Source organism: Melanotaenia boesemani, chromosome 15 (genome assembly GCF_017639745.1).
Source record: "Melanotaenia boesemani isolate fMelBoe1 chromosome 15, fMelBoe1.pri, whole genome shotgun sequence".
Taxonomy (NCBI): Eukaryota; Metazoa; Chordata; class Actinopteri; order Atheriniformes; family Melanotaeniidae; genus Melanotaenia; species Melanotaenia boesemani.
In genome coordinates this window covers 17456503-17474105 of record NC_055696.1, presented here as the reverse complement: position 1 = coordinate 17474105, position 17603 = coordinate 17456503, and the positions used below count along the sequence as shown (strand labels likewise).

Sequence of the window (17603 nt, the reverse complement as noted above, 5' to 3'; positions counted from 1 at the left end):
CGGGGTCTGAAGCTTTTATGTCAGATTAATCAGAAATGCTGATTATCTTTTGAAGGGCGTTCAAGGCTGAAGTTTTGTCTGGTCATGGTATGAGGAAGTTTGAACATATTCAGTTTATGAGGTGCAAATTCCCCAGAGACGTTGTTATGTAAAGGCCCAGTGTGGCCGGATCAGTTTAAAGTAGGTCATGATTCACTGCAACACTGTAGAAAACTCATTTCCTGTTTTGACTGTCAGACTCTCATTTAACCTCAATTTTTCAGCAGGGTGAATGTACCACAGAGGACATTGTCTCTGTGTAGAGCTACTGTGGTCTATAATTTTGTTACAGACATTTACAAATATGCAAATTCTAAAAATAAGGTGAGTAATAAAAAACAAGTGTACAACTAAGGCTTAATTTTCTCAGGCCAGTAACAAAACATCAGACATGCTGATCATTTTAAGGATTGTGGCGCCACCTGATGGTCATTGTTATGCTGGATTTTCTAAAGTTGGGTCAAAGGCGCCATCTAGAGTCAATTTATGAGACTAGAGAAAATATTTTGGGTAATAAAACAAATAATAATAAAAAAAAGTAAAACGTTTTAGTAAATCCCCCAATCACATAAATGAAACATGCGATTTTTACAAAGAAACGCCAGAACATATTAAAAATATTTAATCAATATTCACTTTCTGTTACTCTGCTTCCCTGTTCCTACAGGAAATACTTCTACTGTAATAAAATATCTGAGTATTGATGCTAGTTATAAAATCATGAAGAGGAAGGATATATTTTCTGACTAATATGAAATTATTATTGAATGAAAACATTGACTATACCACTTAATTTCTGCTGCTGGAAAAAAGTGGAGCTGTATTCGTTAATGGTGCTAGTGAACTATCCTCTATATCAGCTAGGTCTTAATTTATAAAAGACAAAATATTAGGTAATTTTATTCTTGTCCTTGTACTTTCAGTTCTTTTTTAAAATCTGAATGTGAAATTAAGTAATTGGGTTGTAAAATATATATAATGGAGTAATAATTGCAATATTTACCTCCAAGCTGCAGAAGATAAAAATACTTCAGAAAAGTTAGTCAAAATTGTATTATTAAAAAGGTTCCCGTTCTAAATGGCTACAAACTGTGTTGAATTTATATCCAGCGGTAGAATATTTTTAACTTAATTAAGTCATTCCTTTATTACAAATCCAAATAATTTTATTTCCAGAAAAATGCTACCCAGCTCCTCTAAAACTAAGTTGCAAATATTAATGTATCCATTACAATCTATTTGTCACAGACCTTCAATTATTCACAAATATTATAAACAAAACCAATTTCATTTTCATTTTAACCTATAAACATATTGACATGCTTGGCGGCATAGATTCAACAAGGTGTTGGAAATGCTCAATCTCATTGTCATGAACCAGTTGGAGATGATTTGAGCTTTTGACACAGTGCATTATCCTGCTGGAATGTCGGCATCAGAAGATGGTACACTGAAATAATTTCATATTCTGTCTATGTAAATAAAATTAACAATACTAAGAAACAAGACCTTGTAAAAAAAATATCCACAAAATAGCTCAAGAAAATACTGAAAATCCATCACCTGGGCTGCTTAAGCGTAAGAATTGATCGACAGACTGAACAACTTGTATTGCACTCTCGCTCCATTTGTAACAAAGAAAAAAAAAGAGACAGACTTTAGCCCCTCAGTTGAGATATCAAGCCACATCTCGCACGACTCAGCAAATTCAGAAAGACTCGGGTGTCACGTCTCAGACCCTAAGCATATAAATGACTTTACTCTTACTCTGAAGCCCCATCACATGCTCCAAACATGACTATTTCTGCAGAAACTTGAGATCCCAACATTAAACTCAGGTGTTTAAGACATTCTCCACTAAGCTTAGAGGAACTAGGTGGTGTAATTAAAAATAATAAGGCTAGAAAAAATGTGGGAAAAAAGGATAACCCCACTACTCCTGTCAGTATATAATGAGTATCTGAATCACGGTTCTGAATCAGGTTTCCCTACCACAAACAATGACCCGGACAGCTCTAACTGTACTTTTGAAAAGTGACCAGTAAAAGGCATATTGGTGCATTTGGCGCCACCCAGTGGTAATTTGTGATATAACAGTTTTATTTTGGGAGAGGAAAGAAAGAAAGAAAGAAAGAAAGAAAGAAAGAAAGAAAGAAAGAAAGAAAGAAAGAAAGAAAGAAATCTAAAATGACCGGCTCCTTTTTTTTAATGTTTCTAAATGGGCTGCACGTGGTGTGGTAGATTACCCTATGAATGGGAATGCTTTAAATGGAAAACTGTCACCTCTGATGTTGCTAGGCAACAGTGGACTGGAGCACTATGGAAAATTCTTGTTAGGCCAAGAACAGTAAGCAGACCACTGCGTAGCCTACTAGGCTGTGCACTTTGAAGTGCGTAGACCCTGAATTGGGACGCACCAAACGGTACAAGAGGCATTACGCAATTGAACCAGGCCTGTGAGCAGCTATTTAAATGCAATTACAGAAGGAACGACTTAAACTCAGTATGTTTTTATTTGGATTGTTAAACATAAAATATGTAATTGATGACTAAACAGGTCATTTAATATGTCATTTAAGATTAGGAAAAATTTAGAGCAGGAATAAATCCTTTTAGTTAGCCAGATGAGTTTTCCCGAGCTCTTTCTAAATAATACCTACATTTATAATTTGTTAAAAACATCACCTTAATCATACAATGTAGCTTCTCTATCAACAAATTAATAAGTTAAAAATATAAGTAGGAAAAAGGCATCAAGATACAAGGGTTTAAAAAGCAAACGAAAACATCAAAGTAATCTACAGTGTGTCTTGGCGATGAAGCAGTTTCAACACATTTCTATACATTCCTCTAATTTACTTAAAAACCAGCTTGTTTAAAAATAAAGTGATTAAATGCGACTAAAAAAGAGCCCAAAGCTCTTATGAAAAACGAATCAATGTAATGGTGAAGGAAAGGATGCGTGGTACAAATAACGGTAACAAGAGGAAACTCACCTTAAATAATACGTTCATCATATTATTTCACATGGAGGCAAACCTGGAAACAGTAAAAAACATAAATTCACGTAAGCGTAAAGTAACGTCTTGATAAATTTAACAAAGAACCCAACGGTTAGCCACACCGTTTGGTTTCACTTTTATTTAAGCCCTCCCCTGTCGGGAAATCAACAGCAGGGAGATTCAGCAGCTGCTGGTGACTTCAGTTTATATATTTAAATAAGAAAGAAACAGAAAGAAAGAAAATACAACACACTATCACTGAAATACTTGACCATCAGATGTCTTAAAAACAAATACAAAACCGTTTAAAGCCTCGTGCTTTGGCTTAATTAAAAGTAAAATGATTTTTTTTCTTTGAAGTGAAATGATGTTGGACTTTCCACGGTAACAGATGATGCCTTCATGCTTCTACTTGAATATTCATTATGCAGCCAAATGCACAAGTTCTCATACAGTGTTGTAAGTCTCTTTCTCCTCTCCTGTCTGTCACGTTAGATTTCTGGATAATTAATAGTAGAAAAAGCGAGATAAAAGTGAAAGCACAGTTTAGGTGGTTTATTCTTACTTGCCCACACATGACTGAAAGCGTCCAACCACAAGCTGCACTCATGAATCATTTGTGGTTGCGTTGCTGCTTGTTGTTGAAGAAAAAAAAATTATGTCACTTCATTGATGAAAACATTTTTGTTTCAGACTAGTGTCACTACTCTGCTGTTCCCCCTCGGTCAGCTAAAATCCTTGAGGACAGCTACTGTCTGCACCACTTTGCTAGACTATTCTTTAAATTGGCTAATGTTAAACTTATCTTGCATGCTTTTCTTTTATTTACCAGTTCAACTCACAGTAAACTTTTACCTTTACCTCAATTCCACGTGCTAGAGCCAGCCTATGGAGTTGAACAAAATTATTTAGGCTGATCAGTGAATGATAAATTCAATGGGTTATCAACAGGAGAAACATGATCAATTTCCTTTTAATAAAGAGAGATAAATACTTTACTGCAAATAAGAAAGGGAACTAAATATAATTCTAAAACATAATTTATTTACTTCAGTTGCATTCGGAGCCTGAAATGTGCAGCAATGCTGCTCAAACATCTGTGCTTCTAGCAGTGTGGCACTCACAAGGTGGTCGGTGAAGGAGAAGCTCTTTGTGGTGTGAGGCAGGATTGTGTCAGACTTCTTTACAGACTCTTTGCTTCTCATCTTCTCCCAAGGCTCTCCTTGGGGTGTGGCTCCTGTAGCATTATTTACTATTATGGTCTGATCTTACCTTATTTTCTGCACACTGCTTGTAAAGCTCTGGAGGGCATGTTTGATGATGACTGCATCATTGTCCTCCTTCTGCAGTTTCTGGTACAACATGTCAAGGTGAGGCACAATTTTGTGAAAGAGCTGCAGAAAAAAATGGAAAATCCTCATCCTGCAGCATCCTTAGAAACTAAGCCAGATGCCTCCCTCATTGTTTTGCAGATGCCCTGATGATCTCAAAACACTGTATGAATTCATTTAGGTTCTCATACAGAGTCTTGACAATTCTGGTGTTGAGTTTCCATCTTGTGGCTGAAGCTCTTCTTGCAATATCCTGGTCGAGAATGGATTAATACATTAAACAGTAAAACCCTTTCCTGTTTTGCTTTGAACCTCTTCCTTCTTGTTTCAGCTAAGATTGGAGGAATTTAACCGCCAGCGAGGCGGGTTCACCTCATTATAATCATATGAATCAAGTTAATTTAATCTTGTTTAAACACATCGTTCCTGTACAACCTGGAATCCTTTCATCTCTAGAAATCCTCAAATAACTCTGAACTTGTGGAGCAGCTCTGAGACTCAATACAGATAACTGGTGGATCACTATGTGTTGTGGGAAATCCAAGATAAAGTGATTATTTTCTGCATTATGAATATTATAAAGAGATAGGGGATATTTGTGGAATCTACGAGGACTGGAGTAAGCTGAAATCTCTTGGCATCCTTGGAGAAGGGTGGTGAAGGACTACAAATATCTGAGTATTTACCTGCATGGTCACCAGATTGGATTGGAAATGCAGCAGTAGCTAAATATGTCTACAAGAAGGGCTTAACAAAGAAGCTTAGATCTTTTGAAGTTTGCAACAAGAAGTTGGATATCTTCTATAAGCCTGTGGTGGAGACGACAATTTGCTTTGTAGCCTTCTGTTGGGGCAGCAGCATCAGAGCCAGAGAAAGCTGCCTCTGTGCTGAGGATAAGTCTGTATTCCCTGGATCTGATTTGGCAAAGAATGTTGCACAAGCTTCTCAACATAAAAGTCAGCAATGCACACCAAGTACTTTTCAAACAACAGGTTTCCTATTTAGCTGTACTGCAAGAATAATAAATAATTTGTATAGAAGGTTTTTTCAGCAATAACCATTTATTATAAATTTGATGTTTGGTACAGTGTTGTTTTCTTAAGGTGGACATAGAACTGAAACAGTCACATTTTTTAATTATACACTATTTACATTAAGATACAACCTCCAGTTGAAAATACACATTGAAAATCACACTGAGCAAATAAATGTGATCAACATAAAATAAATAATAAACCATTAATGTCTATTTGTTAAATCACTTTACTAATCCATTTTTTTCCAAACATATGATTAACAACAAGCTTAAAAATAACTTGCAAGTATACTTAAAGATGCATTATGTAACTTTCCAACCTTAAAACTCTGCGTTCTGGACTCGTTTGATAGCTCAGTGACATTTAATACTGTATGTAGCCTACATTCTGGAGCTGTTGCTGTCCAGCAGTGTCCAGAGGTGGAGAAACTGCACATCAAAACTTAGCAAGTGGATATCAACACACAGGTTGCTTTGGACGTGCACCATAGCTGATTCTTTCTTGAAGAAACCATAACAAACTATAGAAAACAGTGGCTTTAGACTTGTTTTTGGGTCCGTTGTGGTTTTCCTCTGAGGTGCCGTTTTGGTCCTTTAGATGTGTTCTTTTCTATCTAATGCAAGGCTTCTTGCTTGAAGTGAAAAAGAAAATTGTATTTCTTTAAATAGCAAGTGGCTCAACTGACTCTGGTGAAGACTTAGTAAATGGCAATGCTTTTGTCTTTATTAAAAAAAAAAAGCCATGTAAAAATAAAGGCTTTTAATAATTTTGAACCAACTCAACAGTAGATCTTTGATGCTTTTTTTTAGGCCTTTTGTTCTTTCAAGAAAAGCAAAAGTTTTTTTTACATTAAGCAAAAAACCTGAATAAGTTATAACAAACATAAACTATAACTTGGTTTCAGAAGCTTTGCAAATGGATGGTATTTCCTCAGTTTTAGCATTCTTTCCTTTTCTCCTGCATGAACATAAAGAAGACATTTAACAGCAGTGGAAAAAAATAGTCAAATGTATAGTTGAGAGTTTTATGTTAAAGTGCAGGCAACAACACAATGTGACTGCATGGAAATATTTCTAAACTTACCCGCATATTGTCTGCATCTGTTGTATAGTCTCTGCCAAGTCTTTCCCAAATGTTTCTGGCAGAATAAAACATAAAGCAGCACCGCAGAGGGCCAAAACACCCATCACTATGTATGGAAGGTCTTTGTAGAATCTCCCTGCAAATAGCAAATGAGGGAGGAAACACAAAAAAACCCATTAGATGTCAGATTGGTGACAGCATTCAGAAATATTACTTAGGTAAAATTATTAAAGTCAACACAAGTTAATATAAGTTCATATACAGACATTTTTCTTCATAAATCATTAAGCATATGAACTGTAAAAGTAAAAAAAAAAAAAAAAAAAAAAAAAGAAGCTGGTATTGTTTCAGTAAACTTAAAAACACAATTGAATTTAAAAAAAAAAAAAAAAAAAAAAAAAAATTAAATTGGTAAGAACTTTTTTTTCTGTTGCTGCTATGTAATTAAAATGTCCATGGTATGGACCGTTTGTTTAAAAAAGTAGAAAATCTACATCCTTACCCAGATAAATGATGAAAGGGGAGAGAATGGCGGCAATTCGTGCAGCCATAGAGCAACAGCCCATCGCTGTGTTCCTGAGTACTGTGGGGAACAGCTCTGATGTGACAGAATACACCACGCAGAATGCCGATGTCATGCCAAACTTTCCCAACATCTCAAGGAACACAGCAACCTGTGGAAGAGCTGGGGAAATAGACCACATGCTTTGGCTTTCCAGCACATACTGCAACAAAAATGAGGGCTGCAGAAAATCCAATCCAGAGGAACGTTTCCAACATCTTATTGAATTTATGCCATTAAAAAAACTTCAGGTAAATCTGAAGGCAAAAGTGGCAGCAATGTGTTCCTAATAAAATGGCCAATGAGTGTAAATATGTAATATTAATAAAGTATTACACCGTTTAAATTTGGGCATTTGTATCTGTTTCAGTCAACTATGCACTGCTGTAGCGGTTAGGCAGCAGTGACCCTTTCGACGTGGTTGCATTTCACAGCACAAACAAAACATCTACATCAAACAAAAGATGTGCATCCAGATTTTTAGTTTAAAAACTGAAACTGAAGCACATTTCCTGGTTTGACTGTTTTGTAACAGAACAGCACAGTAACCCCGACATTTACATTAAGTTATATTATTAAGTTATATTCTAAGTTATACTATATAAGTTATATAAGTTATACTCTGAGTTATATTTCAATTAATTTAATTGGCCTAATCTACCTGCACTTTTATGGATTTTTTTTTTAACTCTAACCCATTACATTATTACCAGTTGATTTCACTATACAACTTGAACAAACATTTTTGCATCACTGGAGCTATATCTACGTCTTTGTACACACCTGTGGTTAAATTAGAAAAAGTACTCCCCCTCTATGCACATCATGTCTCACCGTTTTTTTCATTATTTCCCAAAGCATCGTCATTAAAACAATGTCAAATCCAAAGTCAAAGTATTGTGGTGAACACATAAACTGCCACATAAACTCCAATTAAAGTGTTTTCATTCAGAACAGGTTAGGATATTATAAGTAATTTGTTTAAAGAATTTAGCTTGGTTTTTTGGTACCATCTCTTTTTATGGATTTAGGAGAAGTTTATGGTTTAATCCACTTCATGGAGCCCATCTTGTGATATAGGCAGAATATATTTTAATGCAAGATATTAATGAACTGGAATGAAGTAATGAGGCTGTGGCTACATGTTGAAGGCTTCTACAGTCAAACAAAAACATCTATTTGCTTTTCTTTTCATGCTGTCAAAATGACTGACTGCATAGCTGAGTTCAGGGTAAATGCACAGGGAGGAGTCTTATACTAACAAAGCACATAAAAGGAAATTGCATGCAATATAAAAAAGAATATGTAATTACAAGCGGCATGACTTGGCATGTTATTATTATGTTATTTCAGGAGACCAGACTGTTTAGACTTAAATCCGGTTGTAGATGCTCATAATGAGGGCGGATTACAGGAGATAAAGTGGGAGGAAGCCTGGAAAAGGGAGATGGAACTAGTTTTGTCTCAACAGTGACAAACTCTTTACTCTGTGAAGGATGAGGAGGAAGAGAGGATGGATTTCTCTTATTGGAGGTAAAATCATCCTGATCTTTTCCACTGTTTCTGCTGCAATGCGTTTTCTCACACTCCTCCGGTTTTCTCTTGTCCTTGGCAGAGGGAGCAGATCGGTGATGACAGGGGTAAAGCAAGTTTGAGGTAAAGTGTTTTGTTCTCAACTTGTTCAGGCAAATGGCACCCGCCTTAAAAAGGTGCCAGGAAAAAGCTGAAATTGTCAATAAAATGTAATCAACTGGCAGTAAGAGCTGATGGGAGCCGCACATTTAGTGCCATCAGTTTCTTGACTGCATGATGATATATTTTGCACACAGCATGCACATGCAAGACTGAGGTCATGTCTGTGGGAAACCAGATCACCTTAGTGTTGCTGCTGGTGCATATGGTCTTTACATATTTTACTGCAAAATAACAACACAACAAAGCTAATTAAAGCCACAAGATGATCAGGTAAAGTATTACTTTGTCAAAAAAAAAGTAGACTAATCATTCCCTGATTGGCACATCATACACTGTTAGCTTAGGCTTTCATGCTGTATCATCCTCATGTTTAACCGCTCTAATGAAAGCAGCTGAGTATTATGATAGCCAAAAGGTTTAAAAATACAGGAAGTCAGATGCAAGAGGTGGCGCCGGGCTCTTACACAATACAAAATGTATTATTTTTTCAAACAGAGTGACTTGATAAGGTTTTGGAAAGGTTCCTGATTTGGATTTAAATACAACCTTTGTTCATTCTTATTAATCATCAACCTGTGTAAGAGGCTTTCAGCATTACCTACTGGAATGAAACGAACACACAGGATCATAACTCCACCGAGGAAAAGCGTGGAAGATTGACAGATGTGTCTAGAGCAGAACCGGAGCAGCAACAAGGCAACTATGTATGCTGGGACCTCTGTCACAGCAGACAAGAAGCAGTTTAGGTAAGGGTCACCGTGCAGGTTCGAAGTGTTGAGGATTAAACCGTAGTAACTAATGGTGATGATCATCCTGCAAAGACATTCAGATTTTGAATACACATAAAATCAGTATCTCAAAATAGTAAAAACTATGTTTGACACGTGGATTAGAGTGACATAACCTTTTAGTTAATGATTTACATTTAAGACATACCACAGACTTGCACACAGCAAAGTAATTGAAGCAATGTTGCAGCTTTTCAGGATGGCCATGATGTTGACTTTCTCATCCTTCCTAGCCAAAGCAAATTCAACCTGAAAAAAACATCAGTGTTTAAAATTTGGCACAAGAAAATGAAAATGTAAAGTGACCAATAATTTTGCCACAAATAGCAATATACTGGATATTTCCATTTCCATACATATACATACAGTTATAGTAGAAACACACCAACGGTGCATGCAAAAATAAATAAAAATTACAACAAAAAATATATTGTTTTTTATTTTAAATTAGACCAGAATATAGATTATAACGATAATGTGGTTGCTAAAATACTTACCTCAGCTTGTGTGAAAATAGCCTGTGGAACCTCAACTTGATTTATCTTAGCAATATGTTTCAATAAGGCTTCAGCCTCCTCTACTCTTCCCTGAGAAAGGAGCCAGCGAGGAGACTCTGTGATAAACCTGAAAGGACAAAAATCATCAGATAAATTCACATAACTAGGAGCTTGGGCACATAAGAAAGTGATACAAATATAGAAACCCATTCCATGTTTTCTTGATTAATGTTTGGAGCCTTACTCCTATGGAGGTCTGAAGTAGTCTAATCAGTCTAATTTAGAAATTTGCCTTAGTTGAGGTGAAACTGAATTGTTGTGTTAAGTAAAACTGAACAAACAAGCGAAAAAAAAAGAAAAAAAAGCATGATGGTAATCATTTGATAAGCAGGTTTTGCTGGGTGATGATGAGCTATGACTCTTAAAGGAGCATCTCTTGTCCAAGCAGTTTGGACAAATATGTTTCAGTAGTGCTAGCAGTTCCAAAGATGGATCTGTTATGAAAAATTAGAGAGCAAAGCTTCAGCTGCAGCTCAAACCCATGTCACTCATTCATTTAGCTTAGATGCAGGAAAAAAATAACAGGGATGCAGCTGATTATTGTAGATGAAATCATGGAGAGAAAAAAATTAAGCTGGCTGTTATTAATTAATACAATAACAGGATCTGTTTGATTCCACAGAGCAGCTGGTTGTCAATTAACAAGCCTTCGCTGTGCATACCTGCAGATTTATATGGCTGCAGTGGTTCAGACTTTTCCCATGTTGAAAAAGATATGCACATTAAACTTTTTCATAACTGGTTACATTGTTGTCGCAATATTTAAAAAAAAAGTACATTTACATTCACTGACATGTTCAGTTGCCACCAAACAAATGTAAAGGAGTGTGGACCTGAAAAAGCGTCCTAGTGTGTTTGAGAAATTTGAGAAATATACGACAAAATGTGGCCTCTAAAGTCAGTGATTGGCTTGTTTATTTGGGGTTTGGTAGAAACATGGTGATACAATTTTAGAGATTCTGCAGAAGAAATTGTACCTTTTAATACAAGTAAAAACAGTTGCAGCACCTCTAAACTATTTATGAATACAACATTGAGTTTCTGCCAATAAATTCCTCTAAATCACTCATCACTGCATCTAAAAGCTTGACAGATTGCTGTTTTGTCATGGCGCCCTTGGTGTCACAAATCAATTCTGAGAGTTGTCTTTGGTATTTTCTTCAAGGCAACTTATAGATGTATTTTTTCCTCATCATTTTTCAGCATGTTTGATGAAGACTGATAATAAATGTGTTTTTATGACCAAACCGCCATCATTTCATATATTAGCTTTCAAAGATTCAAATCATTATTAGGAAACCAAAGAGCGAAGCAAACTGAAAAACAACAGTTGAGTTTTCCTACCACCACAGAGGCACATAGATGAGTCCAGATGCAGCCATGGGAATCAGCAGCAGCCGCCAGTCACGGAGGAAGTAGGCCACTAGAGGCATTACCATGTAGCCTACAGCTGAGCCCATGAAAACTCCAAGAGAGCAGAAGACCACTCGCATTCTTGGGCTGAGAATTTCCGATCCTGTAGACCCATATGTTAAAAAGAAGGACAAAATGAAACTGAGAGGTTTTCGGTTTATTGGCAGAATTCTGAATGATATTTATTCTATTTTACCAAGTTTTCCTGACACTAAAATGATGGTAGGCATAGGCGCACACATCCAACCATTTACATAACTCAGCTTTGAATTGGGAAATTGAGTCTGCCTCTTTCAGACCCCATTTTGGAAAACATGCTAGATCACATAGGCCATTACAACATGATAAACACATTTGAGCAGCATCAAATGAAATTAAATTAAATGAAAAAGAGTCAGAGGAAAATTTCAATGTTGTAGTAGTTTTTTAAAAATAAAAACAATAATTATTAATTATAAGATGAAGAAGAAGGTAGTGCCTTATTTCAGAGGGTGATGACTGCTGGCAGGAATTATTTCTGGTACCTTTCTGTTTGTCTTTCTTTCCTCTTTTTGTATTTTTTCAATGTGTTCACACCAAACAATTCTGGTCAGACATGGAAAGCTTTGTCTGTGCTAAATTAAATATCAATATCCAGATTAATGTTTTTGATGTTATATTTTGTATTGAATGGATTGTCAAGTGATGTAAAATATATTATTTCGCTATTAATCATCCTTGGCTAATTTCATATTCACAAGTGTAAATGGTCTGGATGTAAACCCGTTTTTAATCTTTTTTATTGTAGAACTGAAATCTTATACCGCCTCAGCTGAAAATGTGAAGAACCAGAAAGCGACATGAATTCTTGATATTTTGAAGAAACTGCACATTATTTAATTTTCTGTTAAAAAAAAAAACCCTCCACTTTTGTAACTGTTGTCCTCTGCCTTTTTCAATATAAGCTTTTATGTATATTGCATATTATATGTTTTCTGTTACACAATCTAAAAAAATGGAGGGGGCAAGTGCACATCTGGGAATTTGGAGCGTACATGTCTGGAAGCGTTATTTAAATTGAAACAGTACTTTTGCCTCAACTGATTACGTTTCACAAGCACACAAGAACACGAGTACAGACAAGTACGAATATTGAGAAACAGTACTTCGAGCTCGTCCATATTGTTAGTTAGTGATATCCCATCAGAACAGTTGTGTAATAAACCAGTTAGAAATTTCTCCGATTTTCTCTTCTCCTCCCTCCTGCCCTGCATCCTCTTCATCTTCTTTTCAACTCCTTTGGGATTTGGTGAGTTATTTCACTGATTATCTTGACTTTAGAAAGCTTAATTAGTTGATCCAGCAGGTAAACAACTTTTCCATTGCCATGGAAACACTGCGGTCAAGCCAGCCGCGGCCGCCAGTCTTGTATGGTCAAACCAGCTTTTTAAATGCGCATTTATTTTCAACTGTGTGGTAAAAGCAAAGGAACAGAACCGGAAAGCTTTTGGAAGTTACTTTATAGTCCCTCACTCAGCCTCAAAGATCTGGGGCTGAATGTAGATGTCGGTTTATGAACCAAATGAACATCGAGTCAACTGAAAGTTCCGCAGGGACAATGTTAAAGCCTAGGTAATCTTAAAGCTAACGCCACCATGAATACTTCCGGATTTCAAACTAAGGCATCTCACTTTCTCTTGTGTCTGTCTGGTCTTGCAGTCCTTGCAGGCTTTATTGTTAAAATACATCCCTTAATTCCGCCCAATATATTTGAGAATGAGCAAGGCAATCGAAAGAAATTTCCAAAAGCTTTGCAGAGCTGTTCCTTTGTTTTTACCACAAAATTGAGAGTAAATGCGCACTTGAAATATAGCGGCTGCTGGTTTAACGACCACGGACATGCGGCTGGTTTGACCGCAGTATGGAAACCTATCATAACAAGTCTTGAAAACGTTCTGTAACCTACTGTATTGCTCTAAGAGTAGTGTACTGCTTACAGGAAATAACATACCCAACACAAATCCAATGGTATAGTTGGAGTATCCACCAGCACCCACTAGAAGGAAAATAAAAACAAAGATCTCCCAGTTCGGTGAGAAGATCTGTGCTGTGATTGCAACAGTCTGAAGAGCCATCATGATAAATAGTAGTGGCCTCCTTCCAAATCTGTAGGTGACATTATTAACAGGAAACTGGATAGTTTTTTTCAGAAAGTCTGAAAGGTTTTTGTACAGTACTCACCGGTCAGACAACTGGCCTGAGATCACAGTTCCTATTAGCACACCAACATAATGAATAGAGGTGGCCAGCGGAGCTTTGTATGCATCATCACAGACCAAGTCCCACTGCAAAATCAGCACATTCTCTGTCATTTAGTCACATATTTCTATCTTTTTCTTTTTTTGTATTATTAGGGGCCACAGTAGTGGTACCACAGCAAACAATCAGAGTATGAATAGTGGCAGATTACAGATGCTAAAAACAGTAAGTTCAGAACATTTGTTTTTAATGTAAATTTTGTTAGAATGTTTAGAGAATAAATGCTATTGGAAATGTTCATAGAAAAGTTAGTATTCATGGTGAATTTATAGTGAGTGATCAGTTTATCTGTAAATCCTGACAGTCAGGTCTAACTTGGATGCATTTTCTGTTTAAATGCATTTTTAAATGTCCAAGCTGTAATTCCTGGTTTTGCCATTATCTGTGGTTCTGCCACTTTTCAGTCATTTTACAGTCATGTGAATAAATCAGTACATCTCGTGGAAATGGTTGTCACTTTCACACCTTAACCAGAACACATTTGATCCTCTCTAAAATAGTGTCTACTTATGAAGTTAACCCACAAAAAGAAATTTATAATATATTGTAGTCCATGTACTAATTTCTTAAAATCAAAGTACACCTTAACGACCAATAAAATTCCAGAAAAGAATAAAAAAAAAAATCTTAAAGACTTAAAGAGCTTGGTGTGTCACAGGATGACATAGAGGTGTTAGAATCATCTTTCTCATTTTTCTGTCTGCTAATAATTTTTAGCTTTATCCAATGATCATGGTGGAGAGATAATAAAAATGAAATGAAATGCAATTTAAGCATTAGTATATATAAACACTATCTTTCAAAAGTTTGGGGTCACTTCCCTATTGAATCCCATGGTAAAGTGACCCCAAACTTTTGAACGGTAGTGTATATATATATATATATATATATATATATATATATATATATATATATATATATATATATATATATATGAATAGAGGTGATAGATATTGCACATAAAATATTGCATAAGTCTTTTTTTAGTGGTTTTGAGTTCAGTGTTCAGTGTGGTGATGGAAATGGGGTAAAAACTGTTGGAATCATGTTGTGTGTGTTTGTATGGATCTGTGTCTCCTACCAGAGGGCTCGAGTTTCAAAGGTTATGGACGTGGTGGAAACGGTAATTGAGGATGCTAAGTGACTTCTCTAAACAGCGAGAGATGAAGACGTCGCTCAGAGCTGGTAGGTGTGAGTGGGTCATAACTCATTTAAAACAGGGATAACATCTTTGTAGTTTACTACAGTTTCCCTGTCAGTTTAAAGCTCATTTTGTTCATTTTAACTCTTGTTATATTTTTTTCTTTATAGCTGCTCCTCAAAATGCACTTATATATATTCTATGTAATAATTTTCTGCTTTTCTATGATTTGTTCTTGAATTTGAAATTAATTTCATTGTATCTGTTTCGCCTTTGTACAGCACTTGAACTGCCTTCAGTATATTTGTGCTATATTAATGAATATAAGTAAATTACAGCTGAAGGTAATTTATTTTTTTCTATTACTTTAATATCCATTTTTAAAAAAATTTTAACTCCAAAAATCTATTTGTTTTTGAAAAGTCAAGACAAGTGATTGTTTTACGGGCCCACATTGCCTAAGTCCAAACAATATTCTTGAACACTCAGGTATAAAGAGGAAACATTTGGTCCAGTGAGAATAAATACCACTGAAAGCTTTTACTGGCCAAAAAGCCCAAAAAATACATAAAAAAAAAGGAAAATTGGCCAGTGAACATAAGGCAAACAAGAGGGGCAGAGATAGATGTAATGTTATAGTTAGGGTTTACTTGCTTGCTACCACTGACTCATTAATGAACTCTACATCAAAGCGGGTTTGATGATAATGCAAGGTCAGCTGTCCAAAAAGTGAAGATCAACCAGAAATGACTTTTCTGGCTGGATAATGATTCTATGTGCACTTACAAATTCACCAAGAAAGGGTTCAAAAAGCAAACGGTAGAGGTTTAGGATGACCTTTTAAGCAGCTGAACCTAGAAAACCTCCCACACCTTGTAACTGATGGGTCTGTGTGGAAGAACCGTCAGAATCTTGTTAACCTGTATGTAACATGCACAAGAAGTTACTTTTTGCTGTTGTGGCAGATTCTCAAGAATATCGAAGCTACTTTTGTTTTGGTAAAACATTGAAAAGTCTTTTGCCTCCATGTTGGGATTCAAGTGCATCATTTGCATCCTTACACACTATCAAAGAGCATTAAATGTTTGCTAGTACAGAAATATAGTGAAAGCAGCAGATAAGTTTTATCTCCAAGAATCTCAGCATAATAAGAAAATTACGATTAGTGGTGGAAAATTGAAAAGAGGAATTTATTGCTCACCTCTGTAACAATAGTTGACTGGTAGATTTTTGTGTTGTACGTCCATCCATCCTGACACTTCTCCAAAGGAATATCACTCACATTCACGTGCACATTTGGGATTAATTTATTTTGGGAGTAATTTCTCACAGTCTCTAGACTAAGCCTTGAGCAGGAGCTGCGCTTTGTAGTGCCATCGACCGTCTCCAGTGGGATTGTCACATTTCTCCACACCTCACTAATGTTGTAATGTTCAGGAATAAAGCATTCATGAGGAGGGGTATCACCTACAAATACTATATAGATGCCAGTAAATCCATTTGGGAGAATGCTGAGAGCCAGTGCGAAGAAAATCCTTCTTTGAAAGGGTCCCCAAGATCCCAGGAACGAAGTTATGGAGTCGTAGTCTCTGATTTTTGCGCTGCCCATTATCTCACCAAGATCTTTGATTATAACAAAAACAAAAGAAGACAAACCAGCACTTTATAAATACTAATATGCATGAGAAAGAGTGTGCTCTACAGCTCTGGGATATGTGACAAGGCCATGTGACTTATAAAGCTGAGCTCACATCTTATATGACTCCATCTAAATGTGGGAGGTTACATAGTTAACCTACAGTGCTGTAAAACTAGTTTAGCATCATTTTATCTTAGGTACAAATTAACTGTTGTGATAATAAAAAGACATATTTGCATGTATATTTAGACATTTTATCAAACACAAGTAAGGAAAATGCTATTGTGATTTAACAGGTGAAGGAATGATAGATCATTTAAAGAATCCTTAAAAAGAGAGAGAGTCATTTTTAAAAATAGGTTAAGCAGTATTGAAGCTCTTCATTATAATTTTCAGAAATATTTGCAGCATTTATTACAACTAGATGGTTTGGAGATAAAGAGATTAGGACTTGGCTGCGTGAGGGCTCAGATGTGGTTGTTCATAAACTATTACAGAGGACCAAAGTCCTCAGAGACAGCAACCCAGGACTTTCCACAGGAACTGTGTTTTAGTTTCCAATAAAATAACACAATAATGACTGTTTGATTAACACATTGTTACCAGTTTTATCTTGTTTTCACAGGAGTCTCATTATTCCAGGTGGTGTCAAGTTGTTTTTTAAATGTTTGTTTGTGGAGGTTACACATGAGCCTTCTAGTTAACATTATTACAACATAGTTCAGCTCCTTCAGGCTGAATATTAATCCACTTTCAGAGCTCAAATTCCAAACATAGTTTAAAGACTTGGATGGACTTGTATGCTTACCCATAATATTACATAAGGTGACTAATACTACAGACAGTACTACTACTAATAATAATGGTAATAAAAGCAGTAAAATTTAAACATGGTTACATGTTATTTAGTGAGTCTGGGTAGGGAAAATTAGTATAGATAAAATAAGGTTATTGGCTTCTAGACTTTATGCAACACTAGTCTGACTTGTGTTTAGCCTTACATTTATTAGGCTTAAGA

General features: G+C 35.9%; 2 protein-coding genes across 4 annotated transcripts in view; one reads left to right on the top strand and one right to left on the bottom strand.

The window, feature by feature from the left end:
* Positions 1–6171: 6171 nt before the first annotated feature.
* LOC121653913 (solute carrier family 22 member 4-like) lies at positions 6172–16797 on the bottom strand. The gene is made up of 10 exons (XM_042007678.1): positions 16148–16797; positions 13728–13831; positions 13498–13652; positions 11439–11610; positions 10035–10161; positions 9686–9786; positions 9348–9562; positions 6995–7177; positions 6493–6628; positions 6172–6366 (listed from the first exon to the last, which is right to left on the bottom strand). Exons 1-10 carry the CDS (start codon positions 16553–16555, stop codon positions 6297–6299), a joined length of 1671 nt encoding a protein of 556 aa, XP_041863612.1. The 5' UTR covers positions 16556–16797; the 3' UTR covers positions 6172–6296.
* The window catches only part of LOC121653911 (solute carrier family 22 member 5-like), a 37145-nt gene continuing 27622 nt past the window's right edge, over positions 8081–17603 (top strand). Inside the window, exons 1-3 of one of the 3 annotated variants that reach the window (XM_042007675.1) lie at positions 8081–8587; positions 8670–8710; positions 14890–14990. In XM_042007675.1, coding sequence (XP_041863609.1) covers positions 14939–14990 — 52 coding nt within the window. In that variant the 5' untranslated portion in view covers positions 8081–8587; positions 8670–8710; positions 14890–14938. The other 2 variants (XM_042007676.1, XM_042007674.1) reach the window with 2 other exon arrangements.

What these genes read in the sequence shown, in the direction of transcription:
- LOC121653913 (XM_042007678.1), bottom strand. Translation starts at nt 16,555, where the DNA reads ATGGGCAGCGCAAAAATCAGAGACTACGACTCCATAACTTCGTTCCTG. An exon ending in CCCTTTCATCATTTATCTGG is followed by an intron (nt 6,629 to 6,994) that starts GTAAGGATGTAG and finishes TGCTATTTGCAG; the next exon opens with GGAGATTCTACAAAGACCTT. An exon ending in CAGATGCAGACAATATGCGG is followed by an intron (nt 6,367 to 6,492) that starts GTAAGTTTAGAA and finishes ATGTTCATGCAG; the next exon opens with GAGAAAAGGAAAGAATGCTA.